Genomic DNA, 27557 nt, shown 5'->3' on the forward strand with positions numbered 1-27557 from the left:
TAAAACTGGGCACGTTTTACTGTAAAACAGATTAGGAAACATTTCCATTGCTGTAAAGAGGTTGCATAAGGAAAAACAACCTTTTTCATAAAGTACAGTTTTACAGTAAACTTCTTCCTGAATACAACTTATGTAAATACTCTGCTAATAAAGAGTCAGAAACTTGTATATCCAGTCTAAAAGTAGCAAAAATGACAAGATGAGCTAGCTAGGTTCCTCTAGAAATGACCGTTGAGCTAGACACTGAAATATTTGGCAATTTAGCCAGACTAAAAGAACATGTTACAGTCATCAATTTTCAACACTTCACAGATAATGTATCTTTCTAGGTAGAGACTATTATCTTTGCTACTGAAAATGCTTAGAAGAGTGATTAGACTCACACTAGGATTTGTAGAGAATATAAGAGAGACATAATACGTCCTTTGAAAACATTTCTACTAAAAACATGAGCCAAAGTGTCCAACTGTGCAATCATGATGCTGTCAATCATTCCACACTTATTCTAATCAATAATATCACATAAAACAGCAGGATGTCACCTTAGAGCAGCAGGAGAAGGAAAACGTAACATAAATGTTCTGCTTTGAAATGCTGAAACAAAAGATTTCAGATTTCCAAGTAGTCTAACATGGTCCAGCCATTAACAAATGTTCCTCTTCTCACATTAAACCAGCGAGAACCATTTGCAGACATCCCTTACATTTCAACACATCAACAAACCCTTCAAGTTTTGGGTATATATGTTTCATGTCTGTCAATACTATATCAATATTAAAGTTCAGAAATTAATCATATCCATATTACTGTAATACACTAACATCACAACTCATTGTACAAATGATTGTATTGTTTAATATTGAAATCAATAATTTGTACTGTCAACATTAAAGTGAGACAAACTGCCTGAAGCTTTCGGATAACAATGACTACGTTTACATGCGTTCCAATTATGCGATTATTTCCAATAATCAGAGCAAGGACATGTTTACATGAAATTTGAATTCCTCTTTGCTTTTTTATTAGTCTGATTGCTACACAGCGCAAACAATGCTCACGGGTACATTAGGTGTGTTACTGGCCATTGTTTTAATATATAATATATATACACTGAGCTTTCCTGTAGCTCAGTGGTAAGAGAATTGAGTTAACAACGCAAGGTTGTGGGTTAGATCCCAGGGGATTGCAGATACCTATGTAAAATGTATAGGATAATGCTATGTACGTCGCTTCGGATAAAAGCACTTGCCAAATGCCTAAATGTAAATATTTGCATCAAATGCCTCCGCAGCTTTTGTGTGCACTGTCCGATTAAGGTGTCTACATGCATATTACTTCGATTATGCTTACTGCTAATTATGATCTTAGTTGCATTCATTTGATCGAATGATTCAATGAGGTAAAGTGTATCGCAATATTGCCAAAATCCTATTATAGTGGCATTATAAGGGTGTATGTAAACATAGTCATTAACCAAAGCCTACTGACATCCTCCATCATTATGCCGCAAAGCCAGTATTTGTTGTTAAAATAAAATGGAGGCTGTTGAAAACATGGTCCGCATCCAAAAATTCAGACAACAGTACGGGCACTATAGTCTTCCCTAGAAACAATACAGTAAAGGTTGCAACGTCTATTGCTACAAAATTGTTCAAGATGGATGTATCATGAACGAAACACACATGCGATTTTAAATGGAGTAACCCTAGAGTAAAGTGCTGAGCTGAGCTTTCCATTATATTGTGATTTCATTACTTTCAGACCCCCATACACATATGCTAAATTGAATATGCAACGTGACTCCCAAAGGTTTTAGCCATGCCTACATGATAAACAACACAAAGCCAAAGGCCACACTAAATGTCTTATTGCGAGAGTAGTGGTGGTGGTGGGGTTCATAGATCTTTCACAGAACCTCAAGCTGAGTATGGAACATATTTCTTATCGACTGCACTTATCTGAGACACCACACAATAAGAAACCTTATAAATCTAATTATATGTTATATTACTCCCACAGTATTATATTACATATAAATATATACAGCCGCAAAAAAATAAGAGAATTAAGGGAGAGAACATTTCTAAATGTGTTTTTCTAGATGTCATTTCAGTCTAGTGTCAAACATCATGAGCGATATAAAGTCATTCAACAGAAATGTGAAAGACTGACAGCATGACAAAAGACATGAAAACTCTGATAAAATTGAAGTTATCATATAAAAAAAGCATTTCGTAAAGTTTCCCAAATACGTACAAATATGACTGTTGTATTGCTTAAAAGTGAACTTTGATTGCAGTTATTGTGATTTTTCTGCAAATAAATGCAAATAGAAACAATCATTTTAATTTCAAATTTGGGAGAAATATAGTTAGTAGTTCACAGAATGAAACAAAAATGACAGTTTTACATATATGTATTTATACATATATTTACTATAAATAAACAGTATATTCTAAAAAACTGAAAATACATTTAAAATGTTCTCTTCATTTCCTGCGGCAGCATATTTCTCTTTTTTACATAATAATGGCATATTTGTATGATGGCTATTTTTTGGTAGAAATAGCATAGAGAAGATTCCATAAATCTAAATAAGCTTTTGCATTACATATGCAATTTGATACAATGAAAAAAATTGCATTACATATGAAGACAAGCACTTGACTGAAACAACTCTATTTTGATTTCCACAGTAAAGGAGTGGTTGGATTGTTTTGATTTTATCTCAAGAGAACACAATCCGCTACTCTGATTTACCTACAAGTACATAGATATGCTTTAGTGCTTTATTTGATTTTCTGTGTGGCTGCACGAGATTAAAAAAGTGTTAGAACTCAACACAAGGCAAACATAGATGCATGAAATCACATCTCAGTGCCCTTTTCCACATCTCTAAACTTGAAAAGCCACAAACACAGATACAAGCACACACATACTGTACATGTAATTCTGCACATCACCAACTCAAGGCCATATTTGGCCAGTTTGTTGTTCTAAAACACTACTGAAGACCTATGCCAGTAGTTTTTGCAATGGATTAACCACACTGCAGATTATATATCATGCAGCATTCTAATGCCTTGCACCATTTTGTTACCAGCTGCTAGTGACCATTAACAAAGAACTTTCCACCAGTCTATCTTGTTATCTCTCTGGTGCATCCAAAAAACACCCACGCACCAACACAAGAGTTAAGAGAACATTTTCCTCCCTGGAGAACCACTTTAGAGTCTTAACAATATATCATGTATACTATTTTGAAAGTAAACAGCAAGTGTAAAATGCTAACCTTTATATCTAAAATGTGATCACATTTAGTACTACTACTATGCAAAAAGAAATATTGCAGATAAAATTGCGCTTGTAAAAATGGCATGTAAATAAGATAACTTTTCCTCCAGCTTACGAGAAAACACCATAAAACAGGGATGCCTGCGATATTGAAGACCTAAGAACAGCTTGTGACAAATACATAAATGAATGTGACAAAACCCAACCAGAGGAATAAAAAACAAACATGACGCAATCTGCGAGAAATTCACTGTCCACTTTTGACATACTTTAACTAAATTATTTAAAAAATCTAACTCAATGTTTGTTTAAGATACAACAAAACTTGAAATATGTTCACTGACGGTAAATGAGAAAATGACACCTCAAGACAAGATGTATGTATCATGAGCTCTACACATGCCTTAACATTACACATGAATAACAAATAATATGTGGAAATGTTGACATCTGCAAACAAGATCGATAGAAATCTAAAAGAAGCAAACTTACTCAATCAGTCATGAGAGTTATTTCATCCCAACTCGGGAAACTCAATCATTCTGACTGAACAACTGTCTCTTGAGGGAAGTCAGAAATAAAATGAAACCTGAGTTTTTCTCCCTCTCAAGAATCCCAGCAAAACACCATACTAATTTAAAAAATGTTACTGTGCAATATTATTACTCTGAAATGTAAATGACAATAGTTATTCTATAGAGTGGATAAGTAAAAACAATCGATATGTAGTTCCACAGTTTTCTGTACTTATTTTACTGATGCGTAAAATCTAGTCTTCACTACTGTCCCTGTTAGTTTACCGCAAACACGACTACTCACAAATATTTCCTAAAAACATCAAATTTTTCCATCCTCTTTGCTTTTCGCACAGAATCCCAAGAACATCGTCCATACCTTTACAAAGGCTAAAAGATAAGATCAGGTTATCTAGCGAATGTTCCTCCTGTACTCACACGGGGTGAACATACAGCACCTAACAGTAACGGCTGCTTCCCCTCTCCTTACAACCGAAGTTGGATACATCTTACGAACGTCATCCACCATCCTCAAGCTCATCTCCATCCTCCACCTCAGGATGTTACCTAGGCTCTTTCGGGAGGGAACGTTGGCGCGTTGGCCCTAAAGTAAGCTACCTGCCTCTTGGGCTTCTTATATCGATGCCACAATGTCACAAAAGGTCATCATAGTCGAGAAGTTTGGAGTGCTGGCGGCTCTTCCACAGACGGTACAGCCGGAAGTCAAAGTACATCTCGATCATCTCCTTACCTGAGAACATAGAGAGCATGTTTAGCTCCTCTAAATATATCAGATGATAAAATCACAGGAAGTGTATCACGTCTACTGCACCATCCGCTGTGTAAAATACAACTACTTTAGGAAGCATTTCTAGGCGTTTGTGGGTGTTTTAAATACAGTTCTCTATTTAAAACAGTGGTAATTATCCTCAACAGTGAGAATCAAACTGCGCAGTGTCCATAGGGGACAACGGAGAATGGGAAAGGAGAGAGAGGAGAGAGATGGCCTCCTGAGTCCTATGAAGAGACAGAAACAGCGGGAGTGATAATGAGGTTTTAATTGAAGATTAAATCAATGGGAAAATGATATTGGGGTCAGAGTTCACCTGGCACAAAGGTTTCGGCACACGTACTCTGACATTTAAGGGTTTATAAGCATACCTAGTACAGCCTGATGAATTAAGGTGTCAATACATGTCAGGTGAAATTGAAGAACGAAAGTGTGATGTAATATGGAAAAATTTTTGCTAAAAAAGATAACTCTAGTTTACCAAAGGGAATTTTCCAGAAATGTTTGGTCTGCCCGGTAAACACCTTCGATCTACCATTGGTCCATACCAATTACTTTATAGGGAGAAAGGCGTTATCAACAACGGTTGATTTTTGCAACCAAGGATTCTCTCAAGAACTATGAAAAGCATGAAACGAAAGAGTGAAGATGAGGCGATGAGGTAAGCTACATGCTTCTGAATTTGCAATATGTCTTTGTTTCTAGTTTTTTTTTAAAAGTTTTACAAAAGCATTTTTGTAAAAAATGACCAACCTCAATCTAAAGCTCGCCTCCAGAAATGTTAAAAAACGGTATACTATCACTAAAACGTATTTTCTCCAGTGCAGCAAAGAACAAAAACTGTAGTATATAGAGAACCTTAGATATATAGTATAGTGTAGTTTAGCACGGTATGTCGATGCACTGTATGGTATAATCGTCTGTTTCTTTCTGAGATGGTCAACAATGCATGTGTATGTGCAGTACACTCACCCTGTGCTGATAGTTCCAGAGGAGACTTAAATTCAATGACTCGTGGTTTCATGAGTCGCTTGAGGTTATGAAAAAGCTGAGGAAGAGGGAAAACGTTTCGTGACTTCATTACAATTTTCACAGTTATTAAAAACAAAGACAGACTAAGAAACAGAGAGTTCAAGAAGTTAGCATATAAAAAACTTTTATTACTCAATGCACTTCTGGTTCAGTGACATGGGGACTATGAAGCTGCGATGTCAATGTAGGGTTAATTAATCATGAGCCAAGTCCTTGGTATTTTTGTTTACAAAATTGTGTATCAATACTGTTGGATATAGCTGTGCTCAGAAATTCCATTCTACTTGGATCTGTCACCATTTATTCAACCTCATATTGTTCAAAACCTGTATATGACACTTTCTTCTATGGAAACCAAAAGGAGATATTTTGAGACATGTCTTAGTTGTTGAGGCATGTCTTAGTTGTTCAATAGGGGTCAAAATATCTTCTTTTGTGTAATACAGAATAAAGTAAGGCAGCTGTGGAATGGCATAAGGTTGAGTAAACGATGGAAGAACAGTCAATTTAAAAATGTCAACAATTTAACATCAAATTACAACTAATAAAAATTATTCTGGCCCCACAGCTCTGGTTTACAAATGCCACAATATAACATCAAAATACAACGAATAAAAATGATTCTGGCACTACAGCTCTGGTTGACTGTGATGTTATTTTAATTTCATAGCCTAATGGGAGCCATATTGTGCATGTGCTTTACACACCAGTGGGAAGTGAACAGAAGCCAATGGTTAAGAGTTAAACTTGTTCTGCCATGCTGTGTTCGATCTCCACTGGACGGGGTCTGGTAATGTCAATGAAAATCCTTCATATCAGGACAAAGCTTTCAGATTGCATTAACTGCCTCCTGCCATTTCCCTCTCAATCCATTGATTTCTGTTTTTGTGGTGGCTGTCAGCATTATCCCTCATCTGGTGTTTTCACAATTAATCTGTACTAGAAGCTCCTCTCCACCTCTTTCATCAATCATGAAAGCCAAAGCTTCCCTAGTGCAATTTAATTTTTTCTGTAGTGAAGGTAAGTGTCAGCCCTTTAGGCCAGGCCATTTGCAAACCATTACCAAACAAAGGGCTCCCATTAAGAACCCTGTTTTATCAGCACGAGCGAAATAGGAAAGACGCATGAGAAAGTGTTAACATTAAAAGTAAAACCTACTGGCAAGACAAAATAGCATAAAAGAACATAAGCTTGAATTTGTTGTTTTAGCTGGCCTTTGATTGGTCTAGCTGGTCATTAAAACTGGATAAGTCTCGAAAAATGTATAAAACCAATAAAAAGTTTCTTCATCAAATTAGGGAATAGTTCCTCCTTTTGGCCGAATTATGTTTCTCCATGTCGCAAAATCTAGGGGCGAAGCATCTATACACCATGAATTTATAGAGGCGTGATATGTAAATTAGGATCGATTTCAGCCGCCGCATTTATTGCATGATAAGATTGCCGAGATTTAAATGTTTGATGAATCACACGTGAACCCTTTCGTAAGATGATTTCTGCGCTAGTTTCTACGTAAGATTGATAAATGAGGCCCAGTGTGTCTACTGGCAGTTGTAAATGACTTATCATCTTTCTGGTATAGAACACAGAAGACATATGGCCGCCTGCTTCTGCCTTGGCACACCTAACAGTAACAAATCACTGAAACAACCTATTATAGTAACACCAAAGACAAAGAACAAAAGCAGAAGTGTTAAATCAAAGAGAACTTGACACTGAGGATATTTGCAGCACCTGGTAAGAAGCTATAAAAAGAAACACCACCTCCTGAAGTAATATGCCACTGCAAAGAGGACAGTGGGTGAAAATTGCTAAATGCAGCAAAAAAGCCTCCATGTTGTTATTCTGCTCTCCGTGGACCTGCCTGCGGAAACCAGTTGGCTGAATCGCTCAAGAGGCAGATATTCTAGCAAGGTACACGTCTGTGTGAGAGTGGAAAAACATGACAGGTTCGTGTCCGCCCTGTCTACATGCAATTAAGGCTGAAAACTATGGCCACTTAATACAACAGGTTGTATCATACAAGGATAGTTTAGCTGGATAGTTTACATCCGCAACTTTAACACAGAAACCCTATAGACATGAAAGGAACTGGAACTACAAAACTAAGATGAAAAGATAGGACTTTAGTTCCTTTTTCAGAAGACCACCAAATGATACAGCATACACACACAGCATTCTTAACCTTTTCACGGTAATGATGTTCCATTATAAAATGTGTTTAGTAATGATACAAAGTTATTTGTAGAAATACTTCGCTAATAAAGCTGGATTAACAAAAATGTATCTTGCGATGATTCACATATTTATGTTATTTTATAATCTCCGAAAGTGTAATTCTTAAATAGATTGTTGTCCATAATGGAGCTTTTTGGTTAATATATCATAGAGATATTAAAACGATTTTTTGAAGAATGGATACCATACAACCATGGTATACATTTAAAATCCAATGGTAGTACTGTCTGATACCATCACTGTACAACAGTGTACATCCAGCCTGACACAACCAATTACATGTCCTGAGCTGCAGGGGCCAGGGGTGTGCGTTTGTGTATGCATTTGTTCGAGTGTGCCAGCCAGAGAAATGCGGAGGCTGGAGGGTGACAGACTGTCTATCCGTCAGTCACAGAACAGTTGGCTATCAATCGGGCACTCTCCATCTCTTGTCATCAAATCCCAGCTTTACCCTAAATGCACTCCTAGATGTCTTATACCAAGAGTCCTAAATAATATATATATATATACTGTATAATTTAAAGTACAAGTACTGTAGAATGAATTTAGTTCTTATGTAAACACACTGACAGACAAAATGTTCCTTTCATCTTTTTAAACTGCAATTTTGAAATGAGTGCGTATACATTATCTACCTTTTCACCATTTGCATTTCCCAGCACATAGCAGCCCATTATGTGGATGAGGTTGGGCTTTGGATTTAATAAACTCATCAATCTGCCAAGCCTTTTCCAGAACCTGCACATGAACGTTCCAGACGATCACAGAAAGAAAATATGACATTCCATAGATATTATAGTCTATCATTTGTTTTAACTTTGGAAAGAAGACCACTCACTGTATCATGTCCTCCTCCTTCTCCACCTTTGCAAATGTGGCCACCTTATTCTTCAATAGGTAAAGATGACCGGGACCTCCCTGGAGAATACAAAAGAGCCAATTTACACACTGCACCACTGCACATAAAAACACCACATGCACACTTCTAAACAAGCCAGATATGCAAATTATAACACATATTTTTCCAACCTGACAGAAGATAAGCATGTTCCAGATCTTGCAGCCTTTTCTGTAGGCGGTGAGCTTCTTTTCAATCTCCTCTGAAGAGCGGAGATGAGAGAAGATAGAAAGAACAGAAGTGGGGAGAGAGAGAAAAAGATGAGTGAGAGTGAGCAGCAACAAGGGAATGAAATTACAATCCGGCATTTTCATAGTAAACAAACGGCAGCAGGCATGCACGCAGAAACACGTACCTAGTATATCATCGAAGGTGGCATGTTCGTGATCCTGTGGAGAAAAAACACAGCATGCGTGAATGACGCAAAAGAGTATATATATATATATATATATATTTATCAACTTTTATTTATAGTTTATCACAATTTAAGCATAATGTCAGCACTAAGTCCTCTGCATTACAAAGCAGTCGCAGGGTAATCTCAAATAATGATTTGCATTACTAAAACTTACATGAGAGAGCTGACTGGAAAAGAGCATTACCGCCGCTTAACACGAGGGCCTTTGTACTAGATTATAAAACTTAGGTAGCCTTTGATCTCGCGTGCGACTGCGTCAATGAACTACTCACATAGAGAATAGGGATTATGGATGGGTCGTCCTGACGGATGATGTTTGGAACATACTCTGCCTTTGGTACTTTGGATGAAATTAGCTGTTCAAAAACAAAGATGAATAGAACACATGCTTATTAATGAGCCTGTGATCAAACAGCTCTTTGTAACAAGCAGGTCGTGAGGAGGTCGTCTGCCCCGTGTCATGGCAGGATTCACTTACCATGATTTTGGGTGGGATGAAATCATCGCCCTCGCACGCTGTTTTTTCCATCTCCCTCTCTTCCTCCCAGTCCACGTCATCACACTCTTCTTCATCCAGGTTGCCAGATGATGCCTGAAGGTCTCCACCTGGGGCCGAGAGCACATGCATGATGGGGACGAGAACACATGCATGATGGCATGAAAGCAACCAATGACTGGTCTGAGATGAGATGCATTTTATAATTCATGTCTTAAAAAGTAAGGGTTCTAACGTGACCCTTTCTGCTCGCTGTTTTTGAGAAAGAGGTTTAAAGACGGCAAAGCAAAAGAAAACCTTAAAACAAGTAATGCTATGTTTAAACACACGCATACAGACACAGATTTACACACACACAGATGCTGAGAACAAAAAAATGAAAACAGTGTACAGTTTGTATGTGTATATCACAAACCTGTCAAGACTGTAATATATTTTGAATATTGAATATTTTTGTGAGGACCAGTAGGGTATTGTAGGCATTATTATCAATAACTAAGCACAGATTTCTTATTACTGTGACACAATGCAAAAATCCCAAATGTCCTAAAATAGGTCCTAAAAAATTGCTTCTAAATAGCAGTTCTACATTGTGGCAATTCACACCCAGTACCTGTAAAATTTTTATAAAAATCAAACGTCAGGAGTGACAAAGTCACCCAACAGTAATATGAAAGATTGAGAGAATGCAAAGATTTGAAAGCTGTCATTAATAAACGGTGTCAATCAAATATTCATTTTGAACTGATCCTAAAATAGATACAAAAACACATGTATGTTGGAAATTTAAAGAAATGCTGTCAGTAGTTTGAAGAATGAAACAAATCTAATCATTTTACACATATCTATAAATAGTCAATAAATAGTCAACATTTTTGAAGTGTTTTTTGGCCGTAGGCCTATACAGTATACATACAGTTCACATTTTGGGGAGGGAGAAAATAACACCTGGATATTTCTCGACTGGGTTTGTGAGGTCCACCTGTGTATGTGTGTTTTGTGCCAGTGAACAATAATGTGCAAGTGATCAAATCAGAAAAAAGACAATGTGTGTGTGGACTCACTGTCTCTGGAGTCATGGAGAGAGTCAGGCTTGACGGGGGTGGGGTCACTCCAAGAGCGGCTGAAACTCTTCGCTTTGCGATCAGTAAATGCTAATAACGAAGCGGAGGAGGAAAGCATCACACACGCTGCTCTTCAACACACACACACACACACAAACACATTCTGGGCTCTTATCTGAGTCTGGACTGGTGTGACGTGACGTGTTTAAGGTTTTCTGTGTTTTCAACTGACTTAACTTAAAAAAATCATATTCATTACTGATGAGAGGGAGATGAGTCTGACCCTGTTTACACCTTAAGATCTTAAAGATCGGGTAACACACGCAGTTTCTACCAATCTCAAATTAATATCTTCGAAGAGTATTTCGTTTGATCAAATTTATAAAAGAGAGACAGCTGTACGATTATTTCCGAAAAAACACGAGCTCCAACACGAGCACACAATACATCATCGCAAAAATCCCTTGGTGTTTTTTACATTATGCACATACACTCCGGAATCTTTTAGCACTGGGGCCAAGCCATTGATTTGATTTGATTTGATTCAATTTATTGTCATTACACACATACAAGTACAGTGCAACGAAATGTATCAGTTTCAAACGATCTCCAAATCCAGCATTATATACACCGTTTATATAACATCCATCACTCTTCTCTCACGATCAAAAGAGTAACGACCTGCAACTGCAGTCCCACAGCGCAGCCAATCTTGATTAGGGGGTCTTCCTATCGCTCATTGGTTGGTGCGTAGGTAGGCTATTTATTTCGCCTTGCCTTGGACCTGCTTTTCCGGGAGACCCAAAAAAAGGAATAAGATCTCTGACTGAAATACTTCATCATACGTCCAACTCGTTTTTAACAAGTTGACCATGTTAAGCACGAGTAGCCAGCACGTTTACCAGTGTTAAGTAGTCAGAATGCATGAAATAGTTACCCGATCTTATCTTTAAGATCTCACTTGGGTGGTCCCTTCACGCATAAGAAGCGAGATGCATCAGCGTTTGCACCTGGCAGAAAAATGCGTCTCCAGTTGTAAACATGATGTCACAACCATATCACCAGTTTATCAGACAAGAGCACTGAACGGTTTTTTTTCATTACTTTCAGCAGATGTCTGGAGCATCTCTAACCCCTGAAAATAATTCAAATGACATCATGAATTATTGTCAAGCAATGACATGTTTATATTTCCATATAAGATTTACAAAGCATAACACAAACATACAGATGATAATCAGACAAAACACATAACACACTCTAAGACATAAACACACACACAAACATATACCAAAAACTCTAAAACGCAAAAAAGCACCCCCACACACACTGACAACTGCAAACACTCACTTTGGACCTTCACCCGTCTGCTGCCCACCATCCTCAGGTGCTTCCTGAAGTTTCTAGGTTAGAAAGGATTGCAAAGGTACAGTGGATTGTAAAGAGGTATAAGAGAACGAGAGAAAAAAATAGGGAGATGGGACAAAAATTGAGATGTTAAATACAAGCCATGCTTGAATAGTGATGAGTGTTTGAAGTTATACGACAACCTTAGTGCACTTCAGACAAAACTAATTTCTCACAAATTCTCAGTAATAAATTAGCTGAAATAAACAGCTGGCCCCCATTTCAACATTGCTTCAGGCGTCTGTATTTAAGATATTTTCATTTCTCTATTCCCAAAGCACATCATCTGAAATATTATGTTAAACTAACAATAATTTAAAGTACTAGTACTTTCAAATATAATTTTAATATGATTTAAATAATGTACCGAAAATTGTTATTCACAATGTGTTATTCTTCATAATGCACATCACACACTCATGGGTGCTGCCATGTTGAAATCACATGAATTCTGTTGAATCGTTCAAATTCTGGATTATTTATTGTAGTACTGTAATAAATTAATCATGGTGAACAAATATGCCTGTAAATAGAGTATTTTGACCATTTCATTGGAAACCAATGATTTGACATAAATAATTAATATTACTTTAATCACCCTTTATGTTTGTCACTGGATTTTTCAAATATCTAACCAATGTAAAGCATTAAAAAGTGTCAACTTTGACAACACAGTATTTCATTATTTAAATATAGTACATTTCCTGACAACAGCGAATTTGAACATCCAACGTTTCGGAAGGACAGCAACAATATAGAAATAAACTTGTTGTCACAGTGATCAAAGCCTTTAAATGAGCTTCACATCTTCATCAATTTGCTGTTTTCCGCGCACTGAAACCAAAATCTCACATAGGCTCACACAAAAGGGATCACACTAATACTAACTATCAGAAAACCAGAGCAAGTTCAGCTAACCCTCTATCATACACTCTCTCTCCTCTTGTTAGCACTTCACACTTGTTTACTGTGCATCACGTCTCCATGGTGACACCGTAGTGTGCTTTATTAAAGTAGGCGTATGGAAAGTCTCATTTACCGACTAATAACACAGCAGCTCATTCAGTCAAAACCTTATAATAAATGACAGCTGGATAAGTGTTCGGTGTAACTAGTTAATAAAAGTGATAAGTTACTGTAATTTAAGTACTTTTCCCTTGAAAAAGAAAAGTAAGGGATTACTCTAATTTTTTCTATAATTACTTCTGATGTAATCCAACTAAATATTTTGTAACATATTCAACAATGGAAACAGCTTCAAAATGATGAGTCTAACTTTATATGTATGCTTTAATGTATCCTTCTCACATTTGTATACTTTGGTCTGATAGTAAGAATGTGTTTATGTAGTTTTATTTATTTATTTAATAAATTTAATATTTATTTGAATTCATTAAATAAGCCCTTTTAATCAATTACAATCAAGGATTGATGTAGGATAGAGAAAGTAATTATTAATTAAATACTTTTTGAAGAGAGTGATTTTTACAGTAATCTAGTTACACTACTGAATATGTAATAAGTAACTAGTAATTCATTATTTTTTCAGAGTTACTTACTCAACACAGAGCTGGACTGGGAGGTATGGAAAGCAGTTGGAAAAAAAGGCATAAAACTAAATTGAAACGTATAGCCAGGGTGTCATCTCCAGCACTTGGCAGGCTGCACATTTTTTTAAGCGGCGGCTTTTATACATAGCTGCGCAGCTATGAGCTTCTAATCAAATCCACCAACGTGAACATTTCACAAGGCACACAGGCATTTTTAATACCTTTCTCAAATTTGAGACGGTTACAAAGAGCGCTGTGACAATGCATCTGCATCTGTTGTCAGAATAGCTTTTCTGCATATATCCGTCTTGCTGACATCTCTCTAAACTGCTGTCAAACTCATTAGGCAGAGTGACAAGGAAGGAGTGCAGATCCACATCAAGTTTCAAAAATAGAAAAGCATACAAAGAGAACAACCTCTTTTCAGCGCTTTTTCAACACTTTTTAATGAAACGCTCTAATGATCATGAGCGTGCTTAAAATAAAAAGATAAGTCAGATCGTCGGAGTGTGTGACATGTTGATCCTCACGATAATGTATATATAAATACATTCATCAGCAGTCTCATATTCTCCTGACCCTTGGGTTTTTATGCAAAGCATGGCAGAATGGAAATAGCTCATTCTGACAAACAGCTAATCAGATCAAGATGATTTATTGCAGTTGTTCTCAACTGGTCGGTCATGGGTCAGATCTGAGAATGTCACAGAAATATGGCAATGAAAAATATTCTTGGTAATAGGCATAAAAAGTATTTAACTAGAAACTTTTAGGAGAAAAAACTCTATGGTAGTTTGGCAAAGATGTATCTATCACGAGAGAGGACCAGGCCTGGACTTTATGTTATGGTTTGTGTGTGTTGCTGGCAGTCGCCCGTGAGGGGGCTGTCGGCTGTCTATTTACGTTTATATTTATTAATTAAAAGTTGTTTTATGTTTGCCGGTTCCTGCCTCCTTCCTTTTATCGATCTTATTACAACATGATCACGACCATGTCCACAGAACTAGAAAACTCCTGACAAGAAGGACAGGATCATGATAATTCAATTTTACTACAGATCTTTATTAATTATAAAAAAAATCAAATTTTTTAATGCAATACAATTTTCTAAGCTGTCAATTTTTACACTTATTAATAGTTTATACAAAAACCTTAACCAAATATGTCGATCTTGTCCTGCAATTCCAATGTATCATTAATAATATCATTCATAATCTAATTTACTAGCTGGTTTCAAAATAATGCACAGGTCAAATTACATGATTAAATATCTTTAAAGTTATTCAGCAGTGTACACAAAAGTACTTGAGGAATATAGATAGAGAAATTGATAATCAGTAAATTGTATTAATAATATGTAAGAATACTTTACATATTCTGTAAACGCCTTGGAATCGTGCAGTCGATTCTTTTTGGAATCGATTCATAGCCCTACTTGGTACAAGGATGCAAGATTGTTGGATGCCAACAAGGATCATTTGCATTACCAATTAAACTTGAAAACAAAACTGAACAAAGAAAGAAAATGGTACTATATCTAGACAACAACACATGCAAATGTGCCCCTTTGGCTGCCAAGATTAGTATTATTATTACTGATACATTTCAATGTTTAAATGATATTGTTGTATTGGGTCATCATTTGATGTTTAATATGTAGCAATGTAAAGCATATTAGACCTGGAAAAATCCAGGAATATAGATAGAGAAATGTATTCATATATTTATTCATATGATGTGAATCGCATAAAAACGTACAATTAACAGAAAAGGCAATACTGAAACCCCCAACCCTAAACCTAAACCTAATGTCACTACAAATCAAACTAAAACATATGAATTAGCCACTTCATAAAACATCCGTCTCACATTCAATGGATGAACCAATAAGAAAGAAAAATCACAGATAAGATCTATTTCTGAAAGACATCAATGAGATGAAATGGAAAAGACAGGAATCTTGCATACATGTCCTTAAACATTTATCAACAAATGAACCCAAATCCTGAGTATTTTACTGTTCCACTCTACATTAATTTTACAGTTCCATCCTCTCAGTGTGTTTTGACAATTGTCTTATTTTCCATTTTTATTTGTCTTATTAAGCAAAATCTGAGACTTAAACGAAAAACAACCAAATCCCATGAGATATTAAAGCAACCTCTGAGCAATAAAATTGGGCAAACAGGCATAACTTAATGTTTTTCAGTATTGTCATATAACAATCTGCCAGCTATCCCATCTGCAGAAGTAAAATAGAATTTCTGTCCTCTCAAGTTTACCTTTCGTGCACTGTGCACTCGTTCTCTCTCTAGCAATTGAGAATTTTGTTGACATTTTGATGATAGAGCTGCCAGCGAGTCAATTAGAACGTGTGTTTAAATATGGAAGCCAGCTCAGCCAGGCAGAATTACATTTGCTGTTGAGCTATTCATCACGCGTATGGCGTCAGCGTGCCGCGTGACACTGAAAAAGAAAACTCAATAGGTGTTCATTTGTCAGCCCTATCGACTGACACACTTCAGGAATGGCACCCCCCGAGTTCAATATCTTGATTGACCTATTGATCTGAACAGTCGGACAGACACGCACTCAGGTGCTTGGTGTGTTTTGATAGTTCAGATCAATAAAGCTAACTTCACAGGTCTACTGAGAGGTTAGCCACACTATGACCCAAAAGTTACAAGTCACCATTTCTTTCTGTCAACCAGACTGATCATACTAGATCAAGAAAATTTGAAATATTCCGTATCAAATATGCGCCGATTGGCCATGGCAAGTCCTTGCCCCTTTGTTGGGCACTAGATACTACGAAATGTGTTTAGCCGGGACAGAGGGCAATGGGGGCAATAGACAGTACCTCTCCATCAGTGCGGTGGCTTCTTGTTCTCTTTTCCTCCTCTTTCTTTCCGCAATTCCACGAAATGCCCTGCTGGGACCGGTCACAACGTTATAGGCTGTGGGTGTATGTGTGTATGTATACTGTGTGTGCACACAGGGAAAAGATCGAGGGAAAATCTAGAGTTGGTTCAAGCCAAAAGGTTCAGATCACCATCCACACCCAAGTAGACACAACTACACTCACAAATACACACTAAACACTACAACCACAGGGAGGTCAAGTGTAACAGACACTCATTCACCAACTAGCACAGAAGATAAGTATGCCTATACAAACTAAAAACCTATTACATTCTCTGTGTGTCTGTGTGTGTGTGTGTGTTTAACCCTGCATGGCTATCATATCTAGCGTGTATCTAGGCCTACTGTTTTTGACAGGGTGACAGAAGATATAACCGTCATTATTGACAGCTGTTAAATCAAACTCTTGTCCTCAACAGATAATATAGGGTAATATAAGACCAGAGGCTAAATTCCGACAGTGTTTGTCTGTCTTTGTGTGACTGTAAGGAAACCTGACAGATTGGTGACAGTCTTGAAACACTGTGTGCGAGATGAGTGTATTTTCAGGGGTACACCCAAGCTATATTTATATACTTCGCATATAATATTAAACACAGTGGTGGTAACAGTTACTTAAATCCTTCTGAACACATTCCCATTTTTCGCTCATGTGTAAAACATCTAGATTTTTAGGATGTAAGCATTATTTATGTTACAATATTGCATTTGAAAGAAGTTTCAGATGTCAGGTCACAGCAATGCTAACGCAAACAAACTGTTGTTACAAAACTGTTGAAAATTTGTTTAGCTTTAGCAAACAGGAAACACTGTATGACTTGGTGTTTCGAGATCCATGGGTGTAGCTTGTTGTTTTGACTAAACACTTGCTGTGTCAAGTCTTACGAAACCCTTATCTTAACCCACACCCAAACCTAATCTAACCATCTAGGCTACCTTTGCTTAAACTTGGCAAAAAACACTGCAAAGTGATGACATCAGACTCAAAACACCAAGGATTTAGTGACAGCCATCACAAGTCGTGTTTGCAATGCCACCAGGCAGCTATTACAATCAAGCCTATGTTCTTGAATGGGGAAGACATATTTCTCTTAAGTCTAAAACTAAAATCCCAATTAAATAACATGTTTATGATTAACAATTAGACCTCACATTAACTGTACAAAAGCTTTTGTTTCTTAAGCTTAATATAAAATAAATTGTTATAAACAAACACTCGTTCACTTCGGGCCAGTTACCATTGAAACCGTCCATAGAGCATTTAAGCAACTGACAACTAGTGTACTGTTAAGACAAATGTTAATACTAAATATAATAAATTTAACTAAATAACCGTTTGACCATTAATCTCAACCGTTATTTGTATGCAAGTTTTTAAAGTTTCTTTTTTAGTTGGAATGATACTTTAGAGGGCCGTTTCTATTTATGCAGTAAGATACAAAGATTACAGATATTAACAAGATGGTACAGTTCTCTGGGGGCGGGAAGCTGTACAGAGTGTAGTGAACCTTTGTGTATGCACAGGAGCTGAAGCAACCTTGCGTATTCTTTAGCACACTTTGAGCTTAAAAACAAAATGTACTGTAAACTTGATGTCAGGTTTAATATTTGGTTTGAAATGTGTTGTTTTGTATTGTGAACTTAGGAAGCGATTTTAGAGATATCATGCTTCCTTATTTATTAACTTTGGTCTCGTATGACTAAACTAGCTGCTCAGAGGTGTTGCAAATATGGCCACCAAGTGGGATGACTTCACTAAATAGGATTCTGGGAAGAGAGCAACTTTTGGAACACAGCTTGTGAGTGTTGTTTGAGACAGAGTTCCTTCATAACTTCAAACACTCTGTCCAATGCTGGTGTAATGAGAGGTTTACACAAGACAGGAAAAATGCAGCAACAAAGAGGAGCAGAGGGTGGGGATGAGGTGAAGTGTTGACTCTTAGGCTAGTGTAAAAGATACTTACGATATTCTTTAGAACCGGAAAAGCACATAAGAAAAAAATTGAGAGACAAAACAAGTACTTTAGACGTCACAACATGGTACAAAAAGAAAAAGCTGCTCAAGAAAGCCAAACCATCTTCACTCAGCTGCCATAAAAAGATCACCAAGTGCTTCATCACTCCCCATTACAGTCAATTATCACTAGGAATGACAGTTATACAGCCAACTATGAAGGACAGCAAAAACACTGACATTTCACACAAATTGAAAAAAGGTTACACCGTGAAAGTGTCAATTAGAAGTCAGTAAAGAGCAGCAATTTGCAAATCAGGAGTAAAAGTGAATTAAGTAGCTCAGGAGATAGAAATGGATACTTATAAAGGGAGACAGCTGGATCAAAGAGGGGAAATGGCAGAAAAAGTGATGCCAGATGATAAGGTGGGAGGGCATCACAACGTTGAGGAGGAAACATGCATGTCGGCAGGAGGGAGGTGGACTGAACCCCAGTGGGGGGGCTCAACTGGTGGGCTCTGTGATTAAGACTTCTGTCAGACAGGTGATAATTAAGAAGTCAGAGTGAACTAGAACGTAGACACAGAGAACAATGAAGCTCAAATCTGCCTGACTGAACAGCTTATGGAGAGAAAGAGAATGATAGAGAAGGAAAAAGCGACAGAAAAATAGAAAAAGGAGAGAAAGAAATATCAAAAGAAATAGATAAAAATACAAAGATAGAAAAAAATGTATGAGGAAAGAAGAGGAGAAAAAGAGAAAGACATAGAAAGGTGAAACAGAATAATAAAGATATCAAATGATCAATCACAGAAAATGATAAAGAGAAGAGAAACAAACATAGAGGGAGAGATAGAAATAGAAAAAAGGAAGATTTAAAAGAACACCTCCTGCCCACATGCATGAATCTAAAGAACCTAAATTACATGTCTGCTTAATAAACCAGAAGAAACTGAAGATGACAATCATGTCATAAATTCCCGTGTGTACTCACGCTTGCATTGTGGTGGTCGCAGTCTGAAAGCTGAACATGTTCTCTTTAGGGAACCAACTGTTGGAGTGATCATCTGCAAACAAAAAGAGTTGAAAATTATATGAAGCATTGTGTGAATTCCACGATGAGTAAACCAAACAAACAACCATTCACACAAAATAAAGGTGTAATTCTCCTCACCTCTATCCTCAGAAGAAACTCTGTCCTCACTGTACATCCTCTCAAGCTTCTTATGATGTTTGCCACCATCATGAGGTGAGGTCTCCAGGTCCAGGGAACGCTGGCTCTGGCAATGTGGCCGAATGTAGGCCACGCAATCCGGGGTGCAGTCCTCCCTTGACCTGCTCCTCCTAGATCCCCAATCCCGGATGTTATGTGCACTCCCTGAGCTCTGCAATGGTTGCGTTGCAGGAACGTGGCCGCAGTGATGCTGGTGGGTGTGGCTACTGTTTCCACTGTGATGGCTTCCTCGATGATGACTGCCACGTGGAGCGTTGGCTCGCTGTGGTTCTGTGGTCCTTTTTAGCACCTCCAGTTCCAAGCTCTCCTCGCTTCCCTGACCGCCGAGCATATCTCGCTCTCTTGTAATAGTGTAGACACGGGCTGGTTTCAAAGAGTTCTCTATGCACCTGTGATGGTCCTCAGAAGGGAGATTGCGTTCTAGAGAAAGACGCCGTTTGGACGTTGTTGGAAGAGGGGCAGACTGGCTGCCTGGTTGAGGCTCTTCTTGACTGGGCTTGACTATGAGAGAGTGATGGGAGTACGGCTGGAGGCTGTTGTTGTTGTTAAGTCGGCTGATGTCTGGAGAGTCCGTGTCTTGACCAATGAATGTGTCAGATAGCAAATGGTCTGGAGAAGAAGAGTGAGAGAGACAGAAAGCAACAAGGAAAAAAAAAATCTTCGTAAAGTGTTTTCATTGTGGTTTGGCAACAGAAGGACAGGGAGTAAGCTGCCAACTAAGCTCCTATCTAATGACCAATTAAATAAAGCCAACCTGTGAATGACTGGGGTGGATGACAACACTAAAATGGCTGATTACAAAGTCAAACAGAGGAGTGAGTGGTCCAAGGTGGAATTAATGTTAAATGGTGACTTTTTGGACAGCGATCTACTGGGAAGAAGAAAATAAGTTAAATGGAGGTGAAATGGACCTAACCTGATCCGTTGCGGTTCTCTGGGTGCGTGTGAGAAAGGTATTCTCCAAATGCACGGGCTGCTCTGCAGAGAGACAAACAGAAAATAAAATCAAAGCATATATATATACTGTATGTGTATATAGTGTATATATTCACGAAACTTTCGGGTAAATGCTTTGCTCTTACAAACGTTTCTATAATGATTATCTTGCAAATAGAGTGGTCGTTTTCATGTAAATGTAAATGTGGAGCGGTCATTTACAGACCATTTATCTAACAAATGCTAGACAACTTGGGTGATTCATGCCTTCATATATACAAGTACTATAATGCTTTATAATTGAACCACATTTTTCACCTGAACACTATGTACTGCACAGTATGTGAGTTTTTTTAACCTTTAACAATATTCTCACTACCTCACAACCTCGCAAGCGAAAATGACAATACATTTGTGTCTATGTCATAAGATAGGGGCTGCAATTTAAATGGGGTCACCATGCCCTCTCTCTAATGCTATCAGGAAAAACAAGTCAAACATCCTATGACTTCTATTGGGTAATGAGGTGAAATGCCTGAACCCTGTAGGCCCGGAAAGGTATTGCAATATGTAGTAAAACAAAGAATTTAATCTATGTGTACTGGAAGCTTTCAGTGCGGGAAATTCAGAGGGTGTACAGCTGTGTTATGAGAACACAACCCCCATAAGACTCCCTATTGTAGAAAGGGAGGGCGTTATAGCTCTGAGTGAACAGACGGGAGGATGATGGTGAACAGTCGGATAGATGAGTTCTGAGAATAGGTCATAGAGAAGGAAAAATGGAAAATAGGCATGATGATGTGGTCAATATTAACAAGCGAAATTCAGAGAGCGCAGTGTCCTAGATTACCTTTCTCTCGTCTAACAAAAAAAAACATTTTTAAACGGTCTTTGAAAATAATAACAGATTCATTGTCATTCCCAATAGTCTTTACAATCGGCATGAATGATTTATAGAAAAAAATTTACATAAAGAGCTGTCAAATTCCATTATGACTCTACATAAGAAAAGATGGAAAAGTGGAAAAGATTAACAAAGTCCTGTATGGCCCACCAAGAATACTCCTAAAGCACTGTAATTACCTGCATCCACTGGGAGAGTACACAAACTAGTATGAACAACTGACAAATATTTTAACCAACCTACACCAGTGTTTTGCTCACTCTAATTCTTTTCTGTCTTCTTATATTAAAAAAAAAATTGTACTAACCTCTCTATTCTTAGCTTTGTATACTGTGCTGGCTTTAATGGACTAGTTTTGATGCACTTATGCATTTTGTTGCTATAATTGCTTCCAATGTTTCCTCATCTGTTAGTCGCTTTGGATAAAAGCGTCTGCTAAATGTAATGTAAATGTATTTAATTTAGACCCAGCAAATGATAATAAAGCCTTCCCACACAAGTTCTTCCAGTAGCATGCGCAAATCCTCTCTCTGCCTCACATACAAGACACACATGCAAACGCAAAAATTGTACAATAAAACTGTAAAAACAAGTATGTAAATATACAGTGAGTTCTCTTTAAGGCTCGCCTCCAACCTGTCTAAAAACTTGCGTGCTACTCAAAAACCCCCGGATGAACTAATAAGCAAGCACCCTCACCAACCCCCCTGAGAAACACGGACCCATAATCAGCATGTTGTGGGGAAACTGTGCGGTCTCCACATATCTCACAGGATGCTGGGAAATGGGATTAATGTGATGTTGGAGTAGCCATGCTTTCTCCAACGACACACTGAATAATTCAATACTAGACAGCACGTGCGTTTCACTCTCTCTCCTCACTTAACAAACTCTTACAACAGATGGGAAGCGTGATGCAGACTGGAATGATCCCAGACTGGAGGCATCATTCTCTCTCTCTCTCTCTCTCTCTCTCTCTCTGCAGTGCCCAAGTGAAGCAGCAGTGTTTTAAAGTGACGGGTCAATCAAAATCATAAGGGGAATCATAATGAAATGCGAATGCATAGGCCTGTAATAGGTAAAGGATGTGAGGAGGGAAAGTGATACGTCACCTCACATCTGACCTTTAAGGTGAACCAGTGAACCTCAAACCCTAGGAGAATGCTTTGTTCCTTTTGACTCCTTGATAGTCAGTTCTGCAAGAATAGCTTCGACATGCAGGCGCAAGAATTTAGCCCGTATTAACCTGGGGATGGCTTACTGTTCTTTTCTTTAACAAGAAATCGCGGACTCATATTAAAAACAACCAAAAGCTGCACTGTCAGAGCAAATTACAACATGAATAATACATAATGAGAGCCTCTGTAGGGTATCAGAGCCCCAAATCTCTCTCTCTCTCTGACTTTATACATTTTTTTATTTTTGTATCAATTGACAAAGTTTTGTACACATTCACATTTACATGCATGAAAGGGAAACCAAGAAAAATATAAAATATTAGGGCTGTCAAACAATTAATCTTGATTAATCAGAATAAAAGTTTGTGTTTACATAATATGTGTCTGTGAACTGTGCATGTTCATTTTGTATTTATAAACACGTTCACATACAGACCATACATATCTAGGAAATATTTACACGTATGTATTTATATTAACCAAGAATTTAAAAAAGACATAAATATATATACATTTTCTTAAACATCTGCATGTATGTTTTCATAAATATAATATGCACAGTACACAGACTTACTGTATATTACTGTATGTATACACAAACTTTTATTCTGGATGCGAAAAATCGCGATTCGTTTGAAATACTCCTAAAAACAAGACACTGATTTTACGATGCTGATGCTATTACGTGGTATGCAGTAGAAAGATCAAAATAAATCTACAGACACACTATCATCTGTCAGTTTGAGGATACACGTATGCATCAGGGAGCATCTTATATGTTTTCAGCCATGTGACAAAATAGAAGGGGGAAGGGTAAGAAAGATTGAAGAAACGCAGAAGAGCAGGACGAGGCAAGAGTGACACAGATAAGGGAATGAACTGAACAGAGAGTGTGAATGGAGAAAGGCATATTAAACATACAGTATTACTTCAAGCAGATGCTTTAACCAAGCTGTGGACTGCTGGATGAGAGGCGGACAGAGTGACTCAAAAGAACAGTTTAACATAGAGACACAGATGCAAAACAATCAACATAAAACGCTTTCCTGTAGCTCAACAAGTAGTGCAGGTGCATAGAGCTCGCAACAACAAGGTCATTGGTTTGGTTCTCAGAGAATTTCCATGCTGATAGGATGTAAAGTCGTTTTGGATAATACCACATTAAATATAAAACAAACTTGGTCACAAATACACACAGATTGAAAACCGACTATGCCCAATGAGTAAGAGACAGGAGATGTGCACATGATGTTTCCACCCTACAGCTATTTTTTATACACTGCTGTTTTCCTGTCTGTCTACACACATTCAAAAGCAGGGCCTGTGCTTTTGCCTTGGGTGACTCTGACTTCAGCAGACTCACGCTAATTTAGTAAAAAGCAATCACAATTTGTTCCACGATGGCTCAGCGTGTATTAAACCGACCACTTTATGCGAGACGTGACCCTTCCTCCAGCATTCTTTTTCTCATCCTCCTCCTCACAATCTCAAGCTGAACTTGAACACTTTGCGTCTCTTTGCCGATTTGATTTTAGTTTATACTCTTCAATCTTTCATCTCGCACAGTTCCTGCGGCCAGCTGAGAATTTTTGTCATTGACAGCTATGGTTGGATTTATCCAGGCTTACAGTGTGAACTAAACTCTGAGTCACAGTCATCGTTGAAAATTCTCAACATCTGCTGTTGGCATTCAGCTATTAAAATCTCCTCATCATTCATTTATTAACACTTCTCTAAACACACTGCACTATAGCAAACGCTTCAAAAGATATCAAACCAAAATCTTTAAGGAATCGAAATCTGATCCATTTTTGGTAACTTTCAGAACTGAAAACACACTCCCTAAATTTTTAGCGTTCAGCAACTTGGCCTGTTTAGAGTGCTATAAATAGAGAAGCAGGAGAGATACTATTACTATTCATTACCACCAGTAGGATATGGTACATTATTCCAGATGGTCTATAACTAATGTGGGAGATGTTTGCCAAATGTTGTGCTGTTCCCAGGTGTGGGCTGACATCTCTGCCTTTGTATTTAATAAGGTTTCACAACACTCCGACCTTCACAGTTTGTGATGCACATTTCAGAACGGAATGTTTTGTGAATTTGTAAAGCAGGGTTTTATATTGCAAGAAGCTGGACTAGGACTATCGTCAAACAGTAGGGATGCACTGAAAACAAAATTCTTGATCGAAGCCGAATAATAATTAAACATGTGGCCGAAGGCCTAATACCACCGTATGGTGTCAAAAGGATATTGCGAGCTGCGGGGCTACTGTTAGATAGCCTACTTCTGTCTGAAGTAAAGTTACCGACCGGTAAAGACCCTTTCCTTCGGAAATTTACTCCTGCTCGGCAAGTCCTGTGCTGCGTCTTTCTCTGACACTTTAAAATGCTCCACACACATTGCCAAAAGGTTTGCAGCATTAATAAAGAGCATGCGCGCCTCTCTCTCTCTCTCTCTCTCTGTCTCTGCGCTGCTTGATCGTATCACACAAGTCATTTGATTTGGCCATTTCACATATTCAGGCGAACATGCCTTTTTTGCCATTTTCGACCGTAAAATGTTCAGTTGCTGAACATTCGGTGCATCCCTATCAAACACAAACCTATGAGCTTTGTAAAATGTATTTGTTGGGTTGAACGCGGAGAAAGATACTTGTACGAATGCTTATAACCAAAGAGAACCCCATTGACTATCATAGGAAAAATTATATTGTTAGTCAAAAGTGCCAAAGAACTGTTTACTGTCCTACATTCATCAAAAAACCTTATTTTTTGCTCAACAGAACAAAAACTTTCAAATTTTAAACTTTCAAACTTTTAAATTCCTACTATGGTAGTCAATGTGGTCCAAGAACTGTCTGGTTTACAAGCATTATTCTAAATATCTCTCTATGTGTTCATCAGAACAAAACAAATTATACAAATTTGGAACTACATGAAGGCAAGTTAATGTAATATGTATTTTTGGATGAACAATCCCTTTAAGTATTGTGACTGTGATTGAATAGAAAATAATGACATTTGTATATAGATAATAATGACCTTTGTATCTTAGCGGTATAGTCACAAAAAAGCACAGACAGACAAACATCACATCATGTCATGTCATTTCACTGAGCCAACACATACATGGTTTCACATAATCTGGGCCTCTCTCCAGTACAACTGCAGGTGGTCTCATCTTCCAATTAGACCAGTTACAGATCAGACTGTGAAACAGTGAGGCTGCTCATAGACCTACACAGTATAACTTACTGCACAATTTTAATTGGCTTGGTCTGTCATCTCAGCCTGGTTCTCACTTTCTCTTCTTGTCCTTAAATGAGGGGAAACTTTAAGGATGAAAGTGCAGAGGAACAGGTCACTGTTCTACTCGCTTTTATCTCAATACTATGTCTTTATTATGACTTTGTTATACCTAAGCTTATCTACTTAAACATGATAATACTATGATCTTGAGTATGTTATTGATATTGTAAAATTGAAAAAAAAACTGAATAGTTTTTGCTGTAATAAAAAATTATGTATATGCTAAATAACAATTAAAGGTCCAGTCAGTGAAATCTAGCAGCATCCGCTCACTCCACTCCTCCCCCTCGAAACACTACGACGGCTGACAGAACATGGCGAATTACATGCAAGGTGACACGCGGTGTATGTAGATATAGAAATAGCTTCATTGTGTAAGCTCTAAGGCATAGCTACGTATATTATATCACATTTCTATCAATAGATCATCCCAAAAAATACACACTGGGCCTTTAAGATTTTAAAATGCCTTTTATGGTCATACAGTTCTAATATTCTGTTTCTGGAACGTTCTGTTGTTTTCTGTCCTGTTGATACATTTTAAAATTAGTCTTGTGTATTTTTTCATAATAACTAGCACTATAACCTATTTCTTTTGCATGTGAAAATGTGAAGTTTATCTCTCGCTACCTGATTTTTAAGGATAGGGAGATGAATCGCATCTCCAGATTCATTGCTAGTTCAAAAGTTCAGGTGCCATGATAAATAAAGCGTGCCTGCAGAAGAACACTATATGTGTAGCCGATAAACATTGCAATTTGGAAGAGTTGTGATTCTGAGTCAAAAATCATGAGTAGATTTTGCTTCTCTGATCAGACGAAGGTATAAATAAGACTTTCTATATGTTGATGAAAACATTTTATGCAGAATATATTCCAGATTGCACTGAACCATGATTTAAAATCCATTAAATTTCATTTTATCATCCCTCCAATCTTACATTACAAGATTGGAATAGTGAAATGCATCTAGAACCACTAACTTCCTATAGAACGTTAGGCCCGAGGAGGGAATTTTGTAAAATTTTGTTCTGTGAATTTAAAAGACAGCGCAGGGTACATCAACTTGAAATCAGCTCAAGCCATTTCAAGCTCCCCTGAGACCTATGTAGTACAGTCTGGACTATATCTAAGTCCGTAAATGTATCTTACACAACCATGACCCACCTGAGAGAATTATTACAACTAGGTTACATCAGCAGCAGATGGAGAGGACACTAACAGCATTTTTTCATGTCCAGTGTTTGTTTCACTGTCAGTTCAACTGAAAATTAATTAACTCTGAATCGTCAAGCATAAACAGATAAATTGTAAAGGTTTGATGAATACTGTAACAAGTCACATTTGTCCACAAATTGTCACTGTTGTGCAGATTGGTCTAAATTATGATGTGTTTGTGAAATATAGATTGTT

At 37.5% G+C, this 27557-nt stretch overlaps 1 protein-coding gene across 1 annotated transcript in view; it reads right to left on the reverse strand.

Moving 5' to 3' along the window:
- The window catches only part of nsmfb (NMDA receptor synaptonuclear signaling and neuronal migration factor b), a 28771-nt gene continuing 1214 nt past the window's right edge, over window positions 1-27557 (reverse strand). Inside the window, exons 2-14 of the mRNA XM_079451310.1 lie at window positions 20729-20790; window positions 19753-20421; window positions 19573-19645; window positions 12096-12148; window positions 10746-10835; window positions 9664-9791; window positions 9458-9541; window positions 9123-9156; window positions 8899-8969; window positions 8708-8787; window positions 8505-8607; window positions 5572-5647; window positions 1-4560 (exon numbers count right to left, since the gene is read on the reverse strand). Coding sequence (XP_079307436.1) covers window positions 4463-4560; window positions 5572-5647; window positions 8505-8607; window positions 8708-8787; window positions 8899-8969; window positions 9123-9156; window positions 9458-9541; window positions 9664-9791; window positions 10746-10835; window positions 12096-12148; window positions 19573-19645; window positions 19753-20421; window positions 20729-20790 — 1621 coding nt within the window. The 3' untranslated portion in view covers window positions 1-4462. The remainder of the gene's footprint in view (window positions 4561-5571; window positions 5648-8504; window positions 8608-8707; window positions 8788-8898; window positions 8970-9122; window positions 9157-9457; window positions 9542-9663; window positions 9792-10745; window positions 10836-12095; window positions 12149-19572; window positions 19646-19752; window positions 20422-20728; window positions 20791-27557) is intronic.

This window comes from Barbatula barbatula, assembly GCF_947034865.1.
Source record: "Barbatula barbatula genome assembly, chromosome: 2".
Taxonomy (NCBI): Eukaryota; Metazoa; Chordata; class Actinopteri; order Cypriniformes; family Nemacheilidae; genus Barbatula; species Barbatula barbatula.